The 23,274-nt window shown below is 45.5% G+C and overlaps 1 protein-coding gene across 1 annotated transcript in view; it reads left to right on the forward strand.

The window, feature by feature from the left end:
* Nucleotides 1-220: 220 nt before the first annotated feature.
* Nucleotides 221-23,274, forward strand: part of SCARB2 (scavenger receptor class B member 2) — a 60,362-nt gene continuing 37,308 nt past the window's right edge. Inside the window, exons 1-2 of the mRNA XM_080687071.1 lie at nt 221-815; nt 20,077-20,234. Of these exons, the coding sequence (XP_080543197.1) occupies nt 699-815; nt 20,077-20,234 (275 nt within the window). The 5' untranslated portion in view covers nt 221-698. The remainder of the gene's footprint in view (nt 816-20,076; nt 20,235-23,274) is intronic.

Genomic DNA, 23,274 nt, shown 5'->3' on the forward strand with positions numbered 1-23,274 from the left:
TAAAATATATATATATATCTTATTGATTTTAGAGAGGAAGGGAGAGATAGAAACATCAAGGATGAGAGAGAATCGACTGCCTCCTGCACGCCCCCTACTGGGACGGAGCCCGCAACCCAGGCATGTGGCCTTGGCCGGAATCAAACCTGGGACCCTTCAGTCCGCAGGCCCACGCTCTATCCATTGAGCCAAACCAACCAGGGAAGGGCAGGCGACTTTTGGAGGAGACCTGGGAGGCCTGCAGCGAGAGGAGGAGGCGCGGCGGGGCCTGGAGGGGTCAGGGAGCCGCAGGCGCTGGGGGGCCGCCCGGGGCAAGCGCGGGCCGAATCGCGGCCTCCGCGGCGGGGCACATGACTGTGGGCTCAGCCTCCGCCCCGCCCGCCTCCCGCGCAGCTGCTGGCAGTGTTCTCCCGAGTGTGCGGCGAGCCGGCTGGCGAGCGTCACGGCCTGCGCGCTCCCTCTCCGGCTCCGGAGCAGCGCCCGGCGGCGCCGAGGCTGCCCCAGCGAGGGAAATCGAAACCGAAGCGGCTCCTTCCCTCCCGGGCCCGCCGGCTAGGTGCCCCGCGGGCCCTCTCGCCCCTCCGCGGATCACGGAGTCGCGCGCACCGCCCGGCCCGCGGGCATCCGAGGGTGCCCGGTCTCCCCTCCTTCCGTGGGGTCGCGGGCGTTCGCCGCCCGGCCCGTGAGCCGCGCGCAGAATGGGCAGGTGCTGCTTCTACGCGGTGGGGACGCTGTCCCTCCTCCTGCTGGTGACCAGCGTCACGCTGCTAGTGGCCCGGGTCTTCCAGAAGGCCGTGGACCAGACGATCGAGAAGGTGAGGCGGGGCTGCGTGTGTCCGCGCGCGGGTGGGGGGCGGAGGGGGCCCTTCCAGCCGACCCTCCCACTGCCGAGCCTTGTGCACGCAAGAGCTGCACCTCTGCAAACCCTCCGGTTACAGCCCTCCTTTCTTCCTTGTCTTCTCCGGGTTGGTAGGTAAGGGTTAAAGAAGGATGGAGAGGAATGAAAATGACTGTGTTCCCTTTATAAGAATAAATAAGACTGTGGATCAAGACTTTTTAAAAAGCTTTCACTTATATTCTATCATTTGCATCCCCCACCCCTGCCCTCCCTTCACCCTGATCTCTGTTGAGCCCAAACTCATTTCCCTCCCACTTAATGAAAAAAAACAACACAAACAAAACTAAATGAAAGGTACCACAAAAGAGGCAAGTTTGTTGGCTGCCTGCTGTGGCCTTTGAAGTGGTGTGGGGCTGGGGATGACAAGGGGTGTGTAACCTACTGTGTTCTTGCCTCCTTGGGCTGAGCAGGGCAGCTAGTAGCCAGGCCAGGCCTCTGGGCTGGGTGACATCTCAGTCCATGCAAGTCTGCCTGCCCACCACCTGCTTAGCATGGTGTCTTACACCAACAGTCTGTGTTGCTTTGTCTCATCATTGATTCGCGCTCTTCTCAAACAGCTACGGAATCTTCAGGCAAAGATGCATTTGTTGATTCTTCAAAGAACCTGAATCTGTCTCTTCACCTAGATGAGTGGTTTGGACAGAGAGTCATTTCAGGAGACTTCGCCAACATTTCACCTCACCAGCGGTCATTTTCTCTACCCTTCCACCCGCACCCACCAATCTATGTGAAAAGAGGAACAAGAGAGAGTTATTGCGCTCACTTTTTCCTTAAAAAAAAAATCGTTGGAGTGGCCTTTCTTGTTAGCACCCATAACTGCGTGCCTAATTGCCCCCACTGGTTGGCACTTGCTGGCTGGATAAACATGCCAGGCCTCGTCCAGTTTGATCATTGCACTTACTCCCTGTTAGTAAAGTTGTCTCATTCCAGGTGGCAAATCCTTTAATAGAGGATTCCAAAAGCCATCAATTACTTAAAATCTGGCAATTAAAGACAACTTGAAAAAAAGAAAACACCAAAGGAAAGCATAATGTAACTTTTTCTAGGTTCGCATTGCCAAGGGGAGATGAAGCCCATTGTCTGAGCTTAAAGATCATTGTCTTCCCTGAGCACCCAAGTTCCAGGGGGAAAACTGAACTGAATGTTCTTCACTCCTGTCCACCTGAAAACCCAGGGCAAGATGGTTTAAGGATGTGCGCTCTTGCTTGGGTGACTGGAGTTAAGCAACCCAATTATAGTCAATATATGAATTTTCTTATGTGGCTGTTTCAGGAGACCCTGTGAGACCAGTGACCTCCCCAGTGCCTCAGCTGTCGCCAGTCCTCAGGTGCTCTGTGTGTCTATACTTCTCAGGGTCAGGGGTCGCTGTAAGGCATCTTGGCTAGGGCTTGAGTTTGCGTTGATATTTGGTGATTGGCTTTTTGCATGGTTTTCTCCATGAGGATTGGGCTCTGATCCAACTAATAAATTATAGCACAGGGTGAGTGGGGTTGCCCAACTCCATTAAGGAACACTGCACAATGTGGTATGTGAAACCAAATGACAGGGCTGGTTCAGTGGTCAGATATGGAAATATTCTAAGTCGACCAAAGGTTTCATGTTCCCATTAATACCATTGTGCTCTCCTGGATCACCTGTAGGGTGGTAGCATGGGATAGTGGGAAAGAGTAAGGAGTCTGCAGGTCAACATCCTGGGCATGAACCCAGTGTTCTAGCTGGTGATCTTCCGCTAGGTATGTGCTTAACCTTACTTGATTCTTGATGATTTCACCTTCTATAAATGGGGACAATAATGATTCACATAAATAGAAAGGTTATAATAATTCTTAAGGAACATTAGTATAATTTTCATGGGCTATAGTTAGAGTTTTGTAAATGATAACAGCTTTATTTTTTTTTTTTTGTTAGCAGCCACATAATGCAAAGAAAATATATCTGAGATTTCAAGTCAGACACCTGTGTTCAAATCCTAGCCTTGCCACTTAAAAGTTTTTTGTCTTTGGGCAAGTTACTTAAACTTGCCTGAGCTTCAGTGTCATTACTTGGAAAAGCAAAGATGTTAGCTTTTCCTTAGGAAGGGCCTCCTCACATTGATAAGCTATACACAGACCATGGACCGGCCTCTGTGTTTGCTGTGAGGCTGAGTGAGGCCATCTGTGCAGAGCACTGGGCAGAGTCTCTGGCATGGCACAGGTGATCCATTATGGCCGCGTCATTTTTTCCAATAGTATTATTATGGAACAGTTCATTCATAACTTGGCTTTAATGTAGCTGTAATATAATCCATCCTGATAGTCCCAGCTCTTAGTGGTTTCATTTGAAAACTGTCCATGCTCTGGCTTGTCCACATGAAAAGAGAAGAGAGGGAAGGGATGAAGTTCTAATAAGTAGGTTTGACTAATTGTGAGAAGCTTAGTAACATAATTCCTATCAGAAGAATTTGCCTTAAGTGATCATTTTCCTTCAGTCCTTCAGTGATCAGAAACTACTGAGTGGAGATTTTCATTTTGGCAGGTGCATGGAATGGAAGGAACCAAAACTAGTTGACCTCATTGGCTTGTATTGGTCAAACCCTCTAGTTGTTTCTTCTTCACTTCTCTCAGTTGCAAAAGACGCAGAGTGAGGCTTTCCTCCTTGTCTGCCCACTCTCACTTCCTGGGGGATATTCTGAGCATTAAACAGGCCTCTAGCAAGCATTTTTACCCCCCCTGGAGACAGAGTTTTGCACACACCCAGCAATCTCTTTTCCTCTGTAGAGCCTAGAAGGGCAGGATTTTATGTTACATTTCATTTCATTTCATTTGCTACCCCTACTGATTGTCCTGGCACCCAGCACAGTACCTGGTACATGGTAGGTGCATAATGAATGCCTGTTGCCTCCCTATTGATTGTTTTAGTTGAAAGAACAGGGTCCCGAGAATCAGCAGAACATGGTTAAAATTCCATTTTCTGTCACTAACAAATACTTGGATTAAATTGAACAAGCCAAGTAGCAAATTATCAAACCCCTCAAAACCTCAGTTACCTCATTTTGAACATTGGGGGTAATAAGAATAGCTCCCTTAGAGTTGTTGTAAGAAGGAAATAAAGTAATTGATAGAAAGCATCTAGCACAGTCCCTTCCACAATGCCTGAATACTAACAAGTGTTATTGTTTCTGGTTATTTTTTTTTCTCATCTAGAAACTGAAACTTATATAGTAGATAAGGTTCCTTCTTGCTCCAAAATTCTGAGATTCTGTGAGATGGGCATGTGACCTTTGCTTGAGTGAAGCTCAGAATATTAAATTTGGCCTTTGACTAGCTAACCATTTGAACATCTCCCAGAAATGAGGGTGCAGAGCTGGCCAAAGTCAGGGCTGGCCAATAGGAGATGGGCTGGTGAGGGAACCAATGAGAGGGAAAGAGATGGTTCACGTTTTGCTTCCTATTTGCTTCCTACAGGCCAAGGAAGGAAGACAGTATTAGGTCTCTGGCATAAGATGGGCAGGACAAACGCCCTTACCCTTTGCCAGAACCTGAGGCTCTGGGCAAGTGAGTCACAGCTGACCTCTTGGGAACCATAGCAACTTGGAGCTTCTGCTGCTGATTTAACCAAATAGCATCGATTGGTGAATATGTACAGGTCTTCTTTTTAAAAGTCAAATTAGTAAAATAGCTTCCTTGTTGTTTATGTAAAGATGGTCAACTAAATATAATCCTAAAGGGCTCTCGCATATCTACTTCATCACCCAAGTTGTCTTTTTACAGAGTTACCTAGACTTGGAATCTTAGAATAAGAAAAACACTTTAGATATCACTTAATCTGTTATGTTATAGTCAAAGAAACTGTGTTCATTTTTAAATGGATGATGATAGGTATCCAGTTGCCTTTACATTTATATGACACTAGAAACATAGACAAGTGACTTATGGAAGGCCACGTGAAAAGGAAGGGGTAGGGTTAGGTGTGCAAACTGGGTCTCCTAATTCACATCCCCCTTCCCGAGGATGACCATCCAACTCATTGCCGGTGACAGTCCTGGTTTATTTACACCTGTTGTCCTGGCATGATTACTAGCACCTCTTTCCTTACAAAAGATTCCTGATTTGGCCCACTGGTATGGCTCAGAGGTAGAGTGTTTTCCTATGAACCAGGAGATCAGGGTTCGATTCCTGGTCAGGGAACATGCCCTGATCACAGGGTCTTGATCCCCAGTGGGGGGCATGTGGGAGGCAGACAATCAATGATTCTCATCATTGATGTTTCTATCTCTCTCTCCCTCTCCCTTCCTCTCTGAAATCAATAAAAATATATTTTTAAACAGATTCCTGGTTTGGACAATAAAGTCTGTCCTCACACACCACACTGTCCTGCACTTCTTGGCTTAAAGAGGAGCGTGGTCTCTAAGGAGCTGAGGCCCACTCAGGCTAGCTCAGAAAGATAGGATTTCTTCTTCTTCTAAAGCTGCAAGAGGAAGCTCATAGAAATCTAAGTGTGAGAGCCACAGCACAGTAAGGCCCTAGGTACAGTAGAAGCTGGAAAGTCAGCAGCCCCAGGCACACTGTCCCTCTCCTGCCACCGCTTCCCACCAACACGCTTCCTCTGTTTACTTGTTGGGCCCAGGCTGTTTGCTCATCTGGGGCTTCCTCAGCCTCAGCCCTTGTGACCTTCCAGCTGCCAAGCCCACATGACATGCTTCATTTCTTAGTTTCTGTTTCCTCAATTTTTATTGATTTTTAGAGAGAAAGGGATTGAAAGATAGAAACATCGATAAGAGAGAAACATCATTGATCAGCTGCCTCCTGCATGCCTTCTACTGGGGATCGAGCCTGCAACCCGGGCGTGTGCCTTGAATGGGAATCGATCCAGTGACCTCTTGGTTCCTGGGTCGACGCTCAACACTGAGCAACATTGGCCTGGCTCTTTCCCAAATGTATCACAGAGCAATATGATTGGCTCAGCAGAAGCAGAAATCATAGATTTATAAACAGAGGCAATATCCTTGCAAGATTCTTTTAACTTCAACGCAAAAGTATGCAACTCCTTCCTGCCATTAGAAATGTGATCTTGTTATATCAAAATCATAGTAGGGTTCTTTCAACATCTTACTAATTCATGGTGACCATGAGTGCCTTCATTATTAATGATTAAGATAGGGGAGTAAGCTAGTACTTCTCAGTGTAGTTCCTAGACCAGGGGTGGGCAAACTTTTTGACTCAAGGGCCACAATGGGTTCTTAAACTGGACCGGAGGGCCGGAACAAAAGCATGGATGGAGTGTTTGTGTGAACTAATATAAATTCAAAGTAAAGGAGCGGAGGGGAGAGCAAGAGAACCCTCCGCTCTTTCAGCTCCGCGGGCCGGATAGAACAGCCAAACGGGCCGGATCCGGCCCGTGGGCTGTAGTTTGCCCACGGCTACTCTACGAACTGCGTCCAAATCACTTAAGGAAATTTAAAAAATACCGACTCCACCAGCCCTGCTGAATCAGGCTCCTTAGAACCACCACCCAGGATACAGAGCTAAGCATGAGCCTGTGTTAGCCTGTGTCTTCAGTCCTTAAGGTGGCAATTCCTGTTCCGCACCTTTGTATTTTATTCTTTATTTTTGTTTATTTTGCTGATAAGAAAAGAAAGGCATATCATTATAAAAAGTCAGATACAACAAAAATTAATAAAGCAGAGATAACTACTGTTAACATATTATTGGCATTCCATCTTTTTATTTATGCACATATAATGGTATAGTAACACATTGCAAAAAGGAGGTGCTTCTATTCCAACTCTTCACTTATAATTTCAGCTTTGCTGAGTTATGATTGACATATAAAAGAGATAGCAATTCTAACTGAGTATATTACTATTAGTAGTTACTATTATTCTGCAAGTTTACGTTAAAAGGGAAGATCGGGGAGGGGGGGTCTTGCCTGTGGAAATCGTTTTAGCTTTCTTGTTTAATAAAGTGCAAGATTTCATTCTGTCAGGCCCGGCAACAAGGCCATCTGTTCTGCCAGACGTTCGCTTGTTCCCAGGGAGGAATCAGCAGGTGGGATGATCAGATCATTAATGAAAACACAGGATGTTGGCCAAGTGGCTAGTCATTTACGGCCTATATCATAAAGCTATATACTATGCATATACATAATATACTAATAAAGGGACCCCTTTTAATCAAAGCTAGTAGCAGAGACATATTAGCTTGTATCTGAGCCTCTTTACCAAAAGAAGGAAAAATGAAAGATAACCTGAGAGGGTGTGGTGTTTAACAAAAATGAGCAAGGGCATATTTCTATGTAGAAGTGAATACTATTGCTATGATTTCACATGCAATAAATGTACAAGCTTATGCCTACTTCACTCATTTACCTTGCCCACCTGGCCCCTCCAGCATCTGAGGAAGAGAAAGAGAGAGAGAGAGAGAGAGAGAGAGAGAGAGAGAGAGAGAGAGAGAGAAGCAGAATGCTATTGTGAGAGTAATGTACTCATTTTGGCAAGTCCCATTTTAAGGATATTTGCTTTAAACATTGTACTTCTAATAATCAAGAGTAATGGAAGCCCCAGCTGGTTTGGCTCAGTGGATAGAACATTGGCCTGGGGACTGAAGGGTCCCAGGTTCAATTCTGGTCAAGGGCACATGCTCAGGTTGTGGGCTCGATTCCCAGGAGGCAGCCAATCAGTGATGCTCTCTCATCATTGATGTTTCTCTCTCTCTCCCTCTCCCTTCCTCTCTGAAATGAATAAAAATATATTTTAAAGCAGAGTAATGGAAGAAAGAGGAGACATAGATAAATAAGCAATGAAAACATCACTTATTTCATCTTTGAGAGCTACAATCACAGCCAAACAGGTTGTAAAATAAGACTGGCTCCACGAGTTGCATATGGAACCCAGGCATTGTTTTCATGGCTGTGCTTCTTATTTATTCACATCTTAAAACCCCTTTCCCTTCCACTCCTTCAACCACTCCCCTCACACACACACACACACTCACACACACACATACACACACTCATACACACATACATACACACACTCACACACACACACATACACACACTCACACACACATACACACACACATACACACATATACACATACACACACATACTCATACACATGCACACATACACACACACCATACACACATACACACATAACACACACATATACACATATACACATACATACACACAATACATACACCATACACACATACACCATACACACATATACACACACATACACACATGCACACACATACACGCGCACACATACACATACACACACATACACTCACACACACACTCACACACACACATACACACACTCACACACACACACACACACTTTCCCAATTTTCACCTGATCCTTATGATTAAGGGTCCATCTGGTGGCTGCTTTTTCTGCCTTTGGGCCAGTGATGCTCAACCTCGGTTTCACATTTGTAAACACCTGCAAGCTTTTTAAAAGTATCCAAGTAGGTGTCTTATAGCAGGAGTTTTTTCGGGATAGCTGCTTCATCATATTGTCCTGTATGGAATTTATAGACAGAGTAGCAGCTTACATATGAGCTGACATTTGAACCTCGACTGTCAGGTCACATTAGTTGAAATTATTACAGTTCCAATTAAAGCAAAATGAGTTCAACAACAGTGACATACAAAATAAAATGCCAATGCCTTTGTTCCTGAGTAAAAATAAGGTCAGAGAACAAGGGTAAAACGTTAATGGCAGTTTATTTATTTTATTTCAACAGAGAATTTAAAAAGGTAAGTAGTGCAAATATGTTACTACGAGAGTCTAGATTGGGCTTGCTTAATTTCGGGAAGAAATTCTTAAAAAACAAAGCAAACCAACTGGTGTTTTGATATTGAGTGGGTGTTATTAACCTGGAGTCCAGTGAGGATCATCCGCTTTGAGGCCAGGTTCTCAAAGTTGGTCTGCATTCTCTCTGGGTGAATTTAGACCCTGTAGATGGCAACATGGAAACTGAAGTTGTGTTTAATTATTCAGTAGCACTCTGTTGAGCCGAAAGAACAATCAGCAGCACTCTCGAGTCCTGAACGTTTCCTTAAAAGTGTTGCTTATTCCCATCAAAGCCTAATGCAAGTCCCCGAGAGCTTATTTTTATCATCTGCCAGGACAGCTGGTTCAGCAACCCTCCTAGTGTTGCCTTCCCGAACGAGCTCTACCAGGTTAACTTGGATGAAGTGTGTCTTGTGACTCACATCATGTCAGCTCTTGGCAGGAGCAGCTAGGAAATGACAGAGGATGGCAGGTGACAGGCTGCCTCACATCATGGCTGGGCTCAGTATGGCAGGTCAGGGACCTCGGACTTTATCCTGTGAGCACTGGGGAGTGTCTGCTCAGATAGGCACTTTTTATTTGATAGAGAGGAAGGGAGAGAGACAGAGAGATAGAAACATTGATAAGAGGGAAACATCACTGATTGGCTGCCTCCTGCATGCCCCCTCCACTGGGGATTGAGCCTGCAATCCAGGCATGTGCCCTGACTGGGAATTAAACCAGTGACCTCTTGGTTCCTGGGTCAAACTCAACCGCTGAGCCCCCAGGCTGGGCCAGATATGCACTTCTGGTAGAACTCTCTAGAGGCTGAGTTAAATAATGGATTTGAAAGGAACAAGCCTGGAAAAGAGGAGACCTGTTAGGACACTACCCACAGTATTGCCGCAGTACAAGCTGATGATGCAGTGGGCACAGGAATAGAAATGAAGAGAAGAAGGTAAAATCAGTATTGATTAGGGAAGAAAATCATTTTTTATCCCATTGACTTTGGGCAGCCTGTGAGATGGCCAGATGGGGATCATATAGTGGATCCACACAATTGAAATGATCTGAATAACTCCAGGCATAAGCCTTTGGGCTGAATTACTGGGCCTGGCACACAGCTGGACATGTTACACGCATGTCCGTTTTGTGTCCTTAGCTAAATTTCCTCTTGAGAACACGGCCTATGCCTGTTGGGCATATAGAAAGCACTCAATATATGCATATTGGCTAATTCACTGGAAAGGAAGTTTTTCAGTCCAAATGATTGTTTTGGCTGTTGACACTGCAGATTCACCACATAACTGGATGGTCTTTTCAGTATTTCTTTGGGTGGTTGTGCCCACAGTATTATGCCTGGAAAAATTCATCTTGTTCTGCTTGGCTAATAGTAATAAGCAGTATTTAAAATCACGTGTAAACCTGATTGAGGACCTTACGTTGATTTTTAATTTAGCACAACTAGAAACTCAGCTGATGCCAGGCTTTGTCTGGTGGCTGTCCCACTGCAGCGGAATCCTCAGTGAGGAGGACCCGTTGTTTTCAAGCCACGGCTTTATGTTTTGACGGAGCAGAGGGCTCCTGTGGGCCAGGGAAACTGGCTCCTCGTATCCTGACCAATGAATGACTTCTGTCATTCCTGGGCTTGGGGTTAGGTTACTACTTGCTAGTTTCTGAATCCTTCCTTTGCAGAGCAAGCCCCTGGGAGTTTATAATTGAAAGCCTTCAGGATCTGGGGGCAGAAATAAGAAGTTTAGGGTCCAAATGCAGCCCTTTTCTGGACCCTCTCGTAGCAGGAGTTTGAGGTGCTGTCTGGGCAGAGCAGCCACCTGGTAACTTCAGAGCTCAGTCTTCCTTTGTCACTTCCTCGTGTGAGTTCCAGCAGGGAGCTCACCATGACCTCACAGCTGCCCTAGTTTCTTTTCCTCGGGATGGAAGGGCCGACTCCCCTTCACAGTCTCTCTGGGGTAGGGCTGCCAGATAAAATACACGATGCCCAGTTAAATTTGAATTTCAGATAAACAATGAATACTATTTTAGTGACTATGTCTCACGCAATGTTTTGATTCACTTCAATTGATCAGTTGTTAACACCCGCCACATTTACTTCATCTCTGTCTCTAATGTAGACTTTTTCTTTGAATTGTTTGAATGCAAATGCAGACATTATGCCCCAAACCCTTCAGCATGCTTCTCCTAAGAGTGGAAGCATTTTTGACATAGCCAACGCAGTGTTTGGGAGAAACTTGGGCATCTCGTGTTTTTATTAGCTACGTCTGGCAGCTCTACTCTGAGGGTTCGGTGGGTTCGCAGCTGCCGGAGAGGCCGAGCATGAGCTTTGCAAACCCACAGACCTGGACTTGGTCAGATTCGGCATGACTTATTGGCTCTGTGAGCTTGGGAACACCAGTGCCACTGTTTCCTTGTCTGTACAATGGGACCTTGCAGGCTCTGAGCTTAGGGCTTTATGAAGCTCTAGCCAGCACCTGACTCCTGGAGACTCGCGGTAAGCAGTGGATGGCCACGGTAGGAATGACACTTGTCCTTCTCTGAGCTAAACCGCAGGTGAAAGAGAAAAATAAAGAAGCAACTGTTTTAGAAATGTTGGCAGCTGTATTGACGTATGAGCTTCCCTCTGTTCTCTCATTTCCTACACACACACACACACACACACACACACACACACACACACACAGACACCATGTCTCCTGTAAGATTTACAGAGGGTTCCTTGACTAATGTCTGGAAGGTGGTGTGAGACGTGTGTGGGCACGGACTCATCTAGAATGGCCAGGGAAAGGACTGGGATGGGGGTGGAGACAGACAGCGAGGGCAAGCCTGGGTTGGAAGGACATCTGCTATCAGTGTGACTCTGGCAAACTGCCAAGGTTCCGTTTTCGTTAGTTTTTCATTTGCTTTTTTTAAGTTAAGGACTCAAGTCTACTTAAGGTTTGTTTCTATCCCAAGACTTCCTGAATCAACTTGGAGGAACAGGTTCAAGTCAGACTGTTGTAAAAACAGGCAGTTTTGCCCTGGCCGGCCTGGCTCAGTGGTTAGAGGGTTGGGCTGCACATTGAAAAGTCGAGTTTGATTCAAGTCAAGGGCCGGTACCTGGGTTGCAGGTTCAATCTCCTGCCACCAATCGATGTGCCTCTTTCACATGGATGTTTCTCTCCTCTCTCTTCCCTCTCTCCCTCTCTCTCTACCTGCCCTCCCTTCCACTCTCCCTGGAAATCAATGGAAAACAAAAAACAAACACAAAAAGCCCAGCCAGTTTTACCCTCCCTTCCAGAAAGGATTTTGCCCTCCTTCTTCCTGGAAACTCTTCCATTTGTCTTTGGACTTCTGGTTGCCTAAGAGCTGGAGACAAACCAGGCAAGGTGAACTCGGGCAGTTAACTGCCTGTTCATTCCCTTACTGGCTCCTCCAGGGTTTATAATTCGGAGGTGATTTTATTTCACTAATAAATGAGATGGCGAGTCCATTCTCACTCTAGAGCTCTCCACACACTGCGATGCTTGTCAGGAAAAGCTAGCGAGGAATCCAGAATGCAAAATCCATCCTCCTGACAATAATGAGAAAAGAAATACTGTGAAGCGCTCTGTCGGGGGTGGGGGCTCTTGCAGCTTTTGTGGGAGAGCGGACCACAGCTGCAGAGGCGTGAGCCTCGCCTTTGTTTTGCAAGAACAGAGGGAAAGCCTAGAGGTTGGTTCTCTTTGTATCCACTCCTTTCCCTTAGGGGCTATTAATAACATTTTCTGGAATCTGAGTTTCTGTCCTAGATTTTCACTTTAAAAGAAAAAGAAGTCATAATGGAACAATTATTTTTTTCCTGCTTATAGAAGTTATTTATTTCTGTCATAAAAAATTCAAACAATGTGGAGAAACTTAACAGAGATAATGAAAGACTTCTCATAATCCTATTTCATGGAGCTAAGTGCTATTAGAGAGTTAGTATGGAAGCTTAGAGATTTAAGGGTAACTAAAAGACTGAAATTCTTAAATTATCTACATTTCACCCCCCTGTTTTCATGCCTGTGTTTTTAAATATATATTATTTTTTATTGATTTCAGAGAGGAAGGAGAGAGAGACAAAATATTAGTGATGAGAGAGAATCATTGATTGGCTACCTCCTGCACACCCCCTACTGGGGATGGAGCCCACAACCCCAGCATGTGCCCTGACCTGGAATCCAACTGTGACCTCCTAGTTCATAGGTCAAATGCTCAACCAGCCACGCCGACCAGGCTCATATTTGTATTTTATCTGCCAATCTTGTCCACACATACACATATTTTACATTATCTGCTTTTCCCATTTAACATAGATCATAAGCATGTTTCTTATTTCTTTGTAGTGTTTATAATTTTAATGGTTGCTTTCCACTCCAACCTGTGAATTATTATGATTTGCTAAGTCATTCTTTTCCTTTTCGACATTTTGTTTATTTCTAATTTTATGCTAAATCCTTGTTGTTTCCTGAATTATATATAGGGCTGGAAGAGAGGATCATGACTAAAAATTTTGTTTGTTTTTCTCTTTTATTGTTTAACATTTGCTGGGTTGTTTACATTTGAGCAAACTAATGGGAGTGACAAGATTCCTTTTTTAGTTCAAACCAAGCCCTAGAACCCTGTCATCCCCAACTTGAAGATGGCAGTCATCGAAATCATAGTCCCTCTTTATGAAGCCCTTTTGCCAGTGGCCAGAGATAAGCACCTGAGACCTCTCTTCATCCGTACAATGATTCTAGTCAAGCCCTCTGGTCCACTGTGCCAGAGTAACCTTCTAAATCACCTCCTGCTGTGTCAGTTCAAGTTGCACAGTAGATAGGGGTGTCCAATAAAAACAAATCTGACTTGGGCAAGGAGAGACTGTTTGACAGGATTACTGCAAAGGAGAAAGGACATTGCAATAGGAAGGAGAGATTACAACAGGGAGATCCTCTGGCTGTATGATCTGCGGGAGCCTAAAGGGCTTTTCTTTTATAGGGAAGAGTAAACAGGTCTGGGAAGGAGAGAAATGTAACCAAAGTTTGGCTAACTAGCATTCCCGCCCCGAGCTTTATTGAAGTATGGTTGACAAATAAAAATTGTGTATGGTTTAGATGTACACCATGAAGTTTGATACGCATATACATTGTGAAATGATTATCACAGCCGAGCTAATTAACACCTCCATCACCTCACAGAGCATTTGAGTGTTGTGTTGTGACATTCTCTGAGCAACTTTCAAGTATACAGTACATTATTGTTAACTAGTCACCATGCTGTACATTGACAAATATTTTGTCCCCATTGATTGGTGGGAACAAGCAGTTCAGCTGATCAATTATGAAGCAAAGAATGGGAGTCTGGCCCGGCCAAGCATGGCTCAGTGGTTGAGCATCGACCTATGAACCAGGAGGTCATGGTTCCATTTCCAGTCAAGGCACATGCCCGGATTGTGGGCTTGGTCCCCAGGGGGGCATGTGCAAGAGGCAGCCAGTCAATGATTCTCTCTCATCATTGATGTTTCTATCTCTCTCTCCCTCTCCCTTCCTCTCTGAAATCAACAAAAAATATATTTTAAAAAAGAATGGGAGTCTGGAGGTGTCTGTCCTTGTCTTAGGTAAAAAAGGGGGGCATCTGTGAATCTTACCTAAGGCTATGGGGAGGGGTATTTCGAACACAGAGGGCCTTCTGAGCCACTGCTCTTCTCCAGGAGCATGTGGCTCGGTGACATTCACCTTTGCCAGGAGCACAGGTTTGCAGCGAGTCCTGGGGAGGGAGGCTGGCTCCACCCCTACTAGCAAACTTCAGGCATTCTCCTAACTCAGTGGTTGGCAAACTCATTAGTCAACAGAGCCAAATATCAACAGTACAACGATTGAAATTTCTTTTGAGAGCCAAATTTTTTAAACTTAAAACTTCTTCTAACGCCACTTCTTCAAAATAGACTCGCCCAGGCCGTGGTATTTTGTGGAAGAGCCACACTCAAGGGGCCAAAGAGCTGCATGTGGCTCGCGAGCCGCAGTTTGCCAACCACGGTCCTAACCTTTCTGAGCTGTGGTCTAAAGAGTAAAACTGGGGAGAGGATTTTCACCTTGTAGAACAGTAGGGGGATTGGATGAGATAAAGTGACAACACGGAGCCTGGCTCTTGGTAATATTCTGCAGCTCAAAAACCTTCCATGGCCCCCTCTTGTATATCAGACAAAGTCTACACTCCTGTGACCTCAGCCTCCTTCTCTGAATGAATCTCCCTACTCCCTAGAAAACCCACATTCAGTCATACCAGTAATACTGTCCCATCTCTCTATCTTTTATTGTCTCATTCTTCGCAGCCACTGTCTTTCTGACTAAGCAGAGGGCTCCAGGAAAGACAGATGGACATGGAGCAGGCAGGGAGGAAGGGCTCACTCTGTCCAACCAGATAGGACGGTTGAATCAACCCTGGTTGTCCCTCAGGCACTCACCCCTGTGACCTCCTTCTACTTGCCAAATGTTTATTCATTCTTCCTGGTCACTTTAAGCACCACCATTTTTCATCTCGGGTCATAGAATCCATTGTGTGAACACTAGCGAGACCACACACTCCTTGGCCATTTATCATGTGCTACTTTATGTTGATGATCTTGCATGTGTGTCTCAATATTCCCGTAAATAGAGGGTAAGCTCCTGGAACACAGCAACCATATCGATGTTGCTGGGTATCCCCTACAATGCCTCGCGCACACACAGTGTTTTCATGATGTACATGCATAGTTCTGTACTTGGCAAGAAAACCGTGGTGATAGCACTGCTTTAAACAGCTGTTAGTTAAAAGGGTCACAGAGGGACACAGATTTTTCTTTCCACCCACAAAAGGACTGGCTGCACTCAGCTCTTGAGGGTGCTGGATTACTGATAAGATGCACAGATAGGTGTTAGATCTACATGTTTCAGGGCTTCTAATGAAGCTATTGCTTTCTCCTTACCTGAGTGTGACTAGGGATGGTCAGCGAACAGCCGCTTCCTCTGGGCACTTTAAAGGCGCCTTGGGTGTGTAGCTATCCAGTGCTGTTACAAGGCCTAGTCCGTGGCTTTGCCTTTGACCTTCTGTGGTTTTCTGCTGCTCTTCTCTTAATGTCTCATATCAAGTTCTTCTCTCCCAGCATCTTCTAAGCAAAGTCGATGGAAGCTGGTGTGTTCGTGTTCTAGTGCTATATTCTGTTGATTGAACAGATATTTCTTCAAGAACTGCTTTGTTCTAGAGTCCCAGCCATGGGCAAACTACGGCCTGCGGGCCGGATCCGGCCCGTTAGGCTGTTCTGTCCGGCCTGTGGAGCCGAAAGAGCGGAGGGTTCTCTTGCTCTCCCCTCCACTCCTTTACTTTGAATTTATATTAGTTCACACAAACACTCCATCCATGCTTTTGTTCCGGCCCTCCGGTCCAGTTTAAGAACCCATTGTGGCCCTCGAGTCAAAAAGTTTGCCCACCCCTGTATCTAGACACTGTGGGGAGGATCAAAGAAAAATCACAGCTATTGGTAGGTCATTACCTTCTGTTTTGAGAAGCTAGCAGTTAACCTAATATATAACCATATTGAGTACCTATACGCTCCTTTTCACTTTTGATTGCTAATATCACCTGCTTCATGTTGATTACTATTAACTTACATTTTTAGATATTTTTTTGTTTGACCACTTTTTTTTTAATGCTCACCCAAGGATATGTTTTTATTGATTCTTAGAGAGAGGGAAAGAGAGAGCGAGAAACATTGATCAGTTGTCTCCTGTGTACACCCCAAGCAAGGATCAAACCGCAACCTAGGTATGTGCTCTGAATGGGAATTGAACCCCCAACCTTTTGGTATAGGGACAACCCTCCAACCAAGCCACCTGGCCAGGGCTGTTTGACCCCTTTTTTCCTAAGGAATTCCTATACATATAACATATTACAGGGTCGAAAGGATTCATCCAGTTGAAGGGATTCATGAAGGAAGAAAAATTATTGCCCTCCCCTTTTCTAAACATTTATGGACAAGAAATAGAGGTCCTTATTTTAATGAAATCAGACAACTTTTAAAATATCTATGGGTCTTCAAATTCCTCTAGGAGACAAATTATTATTTACATGTTATCTTTCTCATAGTTAACATGTTTGTTTTAGGAAGGTTAAATGCATGTTACTGAGCTGTTTCTAGGTCCTCCATGTATACTTAATGGTGGAGAAAGTCTACCGTGTAACTTGTATAACTGAAGTGTGTGAAATGTTTATACCATTTTATTAAAATGGCGTGAGGTAGGGTAGGAGAGTGGAGAAGAGCCGCGTTCCTGACCCAGCTCTGATACTAAGTCAGTCCTCACCCTCCACCCAGGGCCTCTGAATGGCATCCCAGCAGCCTGGGGCTTCTTCCCCAGTTCTAGTCCCTCACTCTCCGCCTGACTCGCTCCCTCACTCCTCCTCTTTTTAGGAAATAAGATGAGAGGCCACGAAGCTCTTTTTAAAAACTGCCTCAAATGACTGATTAGGCTCCTGGGTGACTGGGGCAGGGAGAGATCCAGGAGTTGCGGGGACAGTGATGGACAGGGAGGGCCTCTCCAAGGAGAGAGTCCGAGCTGGATTCCGAGGTTGGAGGGGAGGGGTTTCGCGGTTTGTCTTGAAAGTTTTCTGTCTCATCCATCTGAGCTCAAATCGGGAAATCAGTTCTGAGAGTAAAGGCCAAGAATATTTTAATAATGTGCTGTTTGGATAGAAATCTGATGAGCAGACGTTCTGAACCGATGCCAAACCACCAGCCATCCCCAGCTCTCTGACCGGCCAGAACCCCTCCCAGCCCTGTGGATGCCCAGCTTTGCTTTGACAAGCTTAGGTTTTCTACGTTCATTGATTCCAGAGCCCCTTTGTTTTTCCCTGCAGAGATTCTTGGGATATTTTCTATTTAATAATAAAGCCATGTTATTATTATTCCTTGCAGCCTTGTTTCCATTAAATTGCAGGCCTGGTCCGCTAACATGTGACATCCTGTTGTGTGCTGTCTCAGCACATTTTAGCCGGTGGTTTCTAACACGCTTTGAAGTCAGTCCCTTTGTTTACTGTCGCTCAAGTCCTCACTGCCGGACGAATGACAGGTGGCATCAGGGAAGCTTCCCTTGGAAGCTACTGTTTCACCAGGGGCCTTGCATCGTCTGTATTGGTAGATCCCGTTTTCCTTTTTTTATTTTCTTTCTAAACTTTTTCTCAATGTTAATTCTTTTATTCAGTATAAAAGTTCGGAAAATACAAAATCGCATCAAGGAGAAAATAGCAATGACCTAGAGTTGATTACACAGAGTTGGTCACTGGTCACATTTTGGTTTGTTTACTTGCAGTCTATGCTATTACCTCTCTTGTGTGTGTCAATCATTTTTACCGTGAAAAGATAGTTTTTCCGCATTAACAAGTTGAGGACTGTTAGGACTACTAGCTCATAGGCTTCTGTCTATGCCCCTGGGGTGTGGTATTGGTCAGGCTTCTGGTGTGATGCTGGAGAACAGCCCTCCAACCTCCGTGGCTTGTAGCAGAGACATTATTCCAAACTCTGGTGTGCAGAATGGCTGCCATGGGAGCCTGCCTGGCTCCATTGAACGAGGCTGGAGTCAGGCTTCATGTCTGGTGCACACATCGCCCTTTTAGGGCCTTGGCTGCAGGGTCAGCTGCTACCTGGGCGTGCTCTTCTTGCCATGCCTCTTAAGACCTTGGCTTAAAACTGAGGCATTGCCATCTCACCCTCATTCTGTTGATCAAATCAAGTCACTTGACCAAGCCTGAAGTCAGGAAGGTGAAAAGAATACTCCTCTCTTGGGGGGAGGAGGGCATGGTGAATAAGTTGCATGGGTCCTCAAACTATGGCCCGCGGGCCACATGCAGCCCGCCGAGGACATTTATCCGGCCCGCCGGGTGCCGCTGCCTGTCCTGCTTAGCAGCCGACTCGTCCCGGGCCCGCAGTGCACATAGGAATTTGTTCATAGTTATTTTTTTAAACTATAGTCCGGCCTTCCAATGGTCTGAGGGACAGTGAACTGGCCCCCTGTTTAAAAAGTTTGAGGACCCCTGATTTGGGTCTGCTAGGGCGGCCATAAAAAATACCACAGACTGGGAGCTTGAACAGCAGGAATTTATTGTGTCATAATTCTGGATGCTAGTCGTCTAAGGTCAAGGTGTCAGTGAGGTTGATCTCTTCTGGGGCCTCTCTGTCTTTGGCTGTAGACAGCTGTCATCTTCCTTTGTGTTTATTTGTTCTAATATCCTCTCATTCTAATGGGGCATTGGCCATCGTGGATTACAGTCCTGACCGCATTTAACCATACATTTCTCTTTAAAAACTCTATTTTCAAACATAGTCTCATTCTGAGGTTAGGACTTTAATATATACATTTGGGGGGGATACAGTCCAGCTTATAACACATAGTAAGAGTGGAAAATGAAGGAAGGATTGTAGACAAAAAATAACCCCAGCCACTTAACCTCAAGAGCTCAGCTTCCTCATCTTTAAAACGGGATAAGCATCTCTGTGTTATGGGTTTGTTGGGGATTGAAAGACCCTGGTGGTGCCCACCCTGTGTGGCTCAGTGGTTGAGTGTCAACACAAGAGGTCACCTGTTTGATTCCTGGTCAGGGCAGGCTCAATCCCCAGTAGTGGGTGTGCAGGAGGCAGCCGATCGATGTTTCTCTCTCGTCAATGTTTCTATCTCTCTCTATAAAATCAATAAAAATATATTTTAAAGACCCTGGTGGTGATGTCAGGATGCATGTGGTTCTCCCTCAAATGCAAGGACCACAGTTAGCCTTCTTGGGTCTGTCTCCCTGTTCTTGCCTTTCGTGGGGAGAGTGGGGGTACATGGGGCTTCTCAGAATGGCCTGCCTTCCACAGCAGCTGCAGGATCAGGGGAATCTTTGTAACCCAGCCAATAGGACCTTTTGGGTACTTTCTTTAATAAAGTTTAAGCTAATGTTAATTAATTAAAGAGAAATTGCTTGTCTGTCCACTTCAGTTTTGTTTTATGCCCATTTCATATTGTTGTGTGTGTTGTAATTCATACTTTTTCATCCCATTTCCAATGTGTAAAATTGGTTATCTTGTAAATATCTTTTATGACTAATTCAATTATAAATAAACTGTTGTGGTTGTTGAAAATGAAACTACGGCCTTAGTAACACATCCATGAGCTACGGCTCCAGCATCCTTTCCCACAAATATTTTTGAAGACCTTTCATGCTTTAACAGGGCTCTGAGCTTCATATCGGCACAAAGCATGGCCCTGCTCTCAGGGGACTGCAGTTGAATGCCTGTGGAAAAAATACACAAGCCAGGAGGTCAGCGTCGGCCGGGTCCCTCCCTCTGCCTCTGTGTTCAAAGCCAGCGGCCTTGCACTTTGTAAATGTCCTTTTGGGTTTCTCTCCTAGACTATTGTGCTAAGGAATGGTTCCGAGACCTTTGACTCCTGGAAGCAGCCCCCTCTGCCTGTGTACAGCCAGTTCTATTTCTTCAATGTCACCAATCCAGAGGAGATCCTCAGAGGGGAGATCCCTCGGTTGGAAGAAGTGGGGCCGTACACCTACAGGTGAGTCCTGGCCGCCTCCCTGCTGTACTGGCAGCACGGAGCACCCCCACCAGGGCCTAGTCCTCGGCTTTCCCCCAGCGACCGCTGGGAGCTGCGAGGGAGCACCCGCTTTGACCCCATCTGTGTGAGACGGCTTTTTGGCCTAGAGCCCTTTCAGCCCGTTATGGTTAAATGCAGCTGCTTCTTCCTGGGTTGGCAGCAGCGGTTATTGAGCAGTGCTGCTCCTCACCCCCACCCTTTAAGGTCACCCTGTGATTTTCTTTGGTGACTCCTAGAGCCTTCCCCTATTTCCCTCCCCCGCTCATAGACCAGTTCCTAAAATGTGTTGTTCTGCAGAAAAGCCTACTAGTCTCTCACTTGCCCCTTCCCCACCCTCCTGGGTCCGGGAGACAACAGTGGCAGTGTGGGTTAGAGTCTCTGGGGATTAGGAGAATTGCTTTAATAGTGGTTTTCTGTTTGTTTGTTTGTTTTAATATATATATATATTTTTTATATATTTTATTGATTTTTTACAGAGAGGAAGGAAGAGGGACAGAGAGTCAGAAACATCGATGAGAGAGAAACATCGATCAGCTGCCTCCTGCACACCCCCTACTGGGGATGTGCCCGCAACCAAGTTACGTGCCCTTGACCGGAATCGAACCCGGGACCTTTCAGTCCACAGGCCAACGCTCTATCCACTGAGCCAAACCGGTTTTGGCGGTTTTAATATATTTTTTATTGATTTCGGAGAGGAAGGGAGAGGGAGAGAGAGATAGGAACATCAGTGATGAGAATCATTGATCGTCTGCCTCCTGCATGCCCCACCATGGGGATCGAACTCACAACCCGGGCATGGGCCCTGACTGGGAATCAAATCATGATCTCCTGGTTCATGGGTCTACACTCAACCACTGAACCACACCGGCTGGGCTTTAATTGTTTTGTTTTTGTTTTTCCCCAAAAGTTGTAGAGGGAGGCCTTAGGTCAGAGCATTTTTCCTACTGAAGTATTCCTCCTCCCACAAGACAGTAGCCCTCCCCTCCCCTCCCCCACCCCACAGTAATCTTTCGTGTAAAGTTCCTCTTTAACAAGTTTTAAAACAAAATAGTAGAGGGAAGTAGACGGCCAGATCTTCTTCTGCAAAATGGTAAGAATTCCTCACAATTCTGTCGTAACCGATTGCACAATAAATGGTTGTGACTGATTCACTTAGTCTGAATGAGTCAGTCAGATTCTCAAGTGCCGGAATTCGCAGATGACAATCTCTGGATTGCCTGTTTGGGATCCGGCCTCTGCCACTTACTAGTTCTCTGTCCTGGGTTTCCTTATCTGTGAAGTGGAGATAAAACTAGGGCCTCCACACAGGGTTGTTAGGGTTCCATGGGGTAATGAGTCAGTATTGACAAACTGCTTAGACTAGTGCCAGCCCATAATCGGTGTTTGCTATCATTGTTGTCTTAGTCTGTGTATTTCAATGTACAGAATTGTAAAGATGAGCTCTGTTATAGAAAACAATTTTTTAAAAATAGGTCTTTATTTCTTTTTTTAAATCCTCACCTGAGGATATGTTTTTATTGAGAGAGAGAGAGAGAGAGAGAGAGAGAGAGAGAGAGAGAGAGACATGGGTCTGTTGCCTCCAGCACACACCCTGGCCGGGGATCAAACCTGCAACCTAGGTATGTGCCCTGACCAGAATCAAACCCACAACCTTTTGGTGCACGGGAGGATGCTCCAACCAACTGAGCCACCCAGCCAGGGAACAGATCTTTATTTTAAAAAGCATTTTTTAATGTGTTTTTAAGGCCTACAGAAACTGTGTACAGGTTTGAGCAGGTCTGTCCCGCTCAAGAACAATAGAAGTTGAACTAGGATCTGCGTGTCCTATTTGTTTGTTTTGCAATTGTAACCATTTTTATTGTGATAAAAAAAAAAACACATAATATAAAATGTACCATCTTAACCATTCTCCGGTGTGCAGTTCAGTAGTGGTAGTTATATTCACATTACTGTGGAACAGAGCTGCAGAACTTCTTCATCTTGCAGATCTGAAATTCTATACCATTAAATCACTCCCCTTTCCCATGCCCCGTCCAGTGGGGACCACCTCATATAAGTCATATAATATTTATCTGTTTGCGGTTTTCGTTTTTTTAAACTAAATTCCTTTGGATGAACTGAGAACTAAAGAAAAACCCTGACAGCTTTCCCTCTGGGTATCCTGGGCCTGTTCCTGTGTCACGATCCTCATCTCCCGAGAAAGGGACGTGGGTTCTGATCATGACTCAAAGTAGCCCAGCGACTCTCTCAGAACACCTAGGCCAGTGGTCGGCAAACTCACTAGTCAACAGAGCCAAATATCAACAGTACAACGATTGAAATTTCTTTTGAGAGCCAAATTTTTTAAACTTAAACTTCTTCTAACGCCACTTCTTCAAAATAGACTCGCCCAGGCCGTGGTATTTTGTGGAAGAGCCACACTCAAGGGGCCAAAGAGCCACATGTGGCTCGCGAGCCGGAGTTTGCTGACCACTGACCTAGGCCATTGTGCCCACTGGCTTATGTGGATGTGGCCATGGGAACAAATCAATCCTGGTGGTAGAACAGTGTCCGACTGCGCCCACCCACCCTCCATGTTCCCATTTTAGAGGGACTTAAACTTACTGGTGAGGGAAGCCCAGGGATATATTGCAGGTTCCTAACCCAGCGTCCAGGGACTCCTAAGGGGCCCATGGATAGAACTGAAGGAGGTCTGTGACTTGGGTGAGGGAAAAATTACATTTGCTTTTCACTGCTTACTAAATGTAGCCTTTTCTTTGAGTGTAAATGTAGTCAATAAACCACCTGAGGATATTTGTTCCATTGATATTTTTTTTAGAGCGTGGAAGGGAGGAGGAGAGAGAGAGAGAGAAAAAAAATCGATGTGAGAGAGACACATTGATTGGTCAGGGATCGAGCCTGCAAACAAGGTGTGTGCCCTTGACTGGCATCGAACCCACGACCCTTCAGTCCTCAGGCGGACATTCTAACCACTGAGCAAAACAGGCTGGGGCCCTATCAC

This window comes from Plecotus auritus (genome assembly GCF_963455305.1).
Source record: "Plecotus auritus genome assembly, chromosome: 1".
In the NCBI taxonomy this organism is placed as follows: Eukaryota; Metazoa; Chordata; class Mammalia; order Chiroptera; family Vespertilionidae; genus Plecotus; species Plecotus auritus.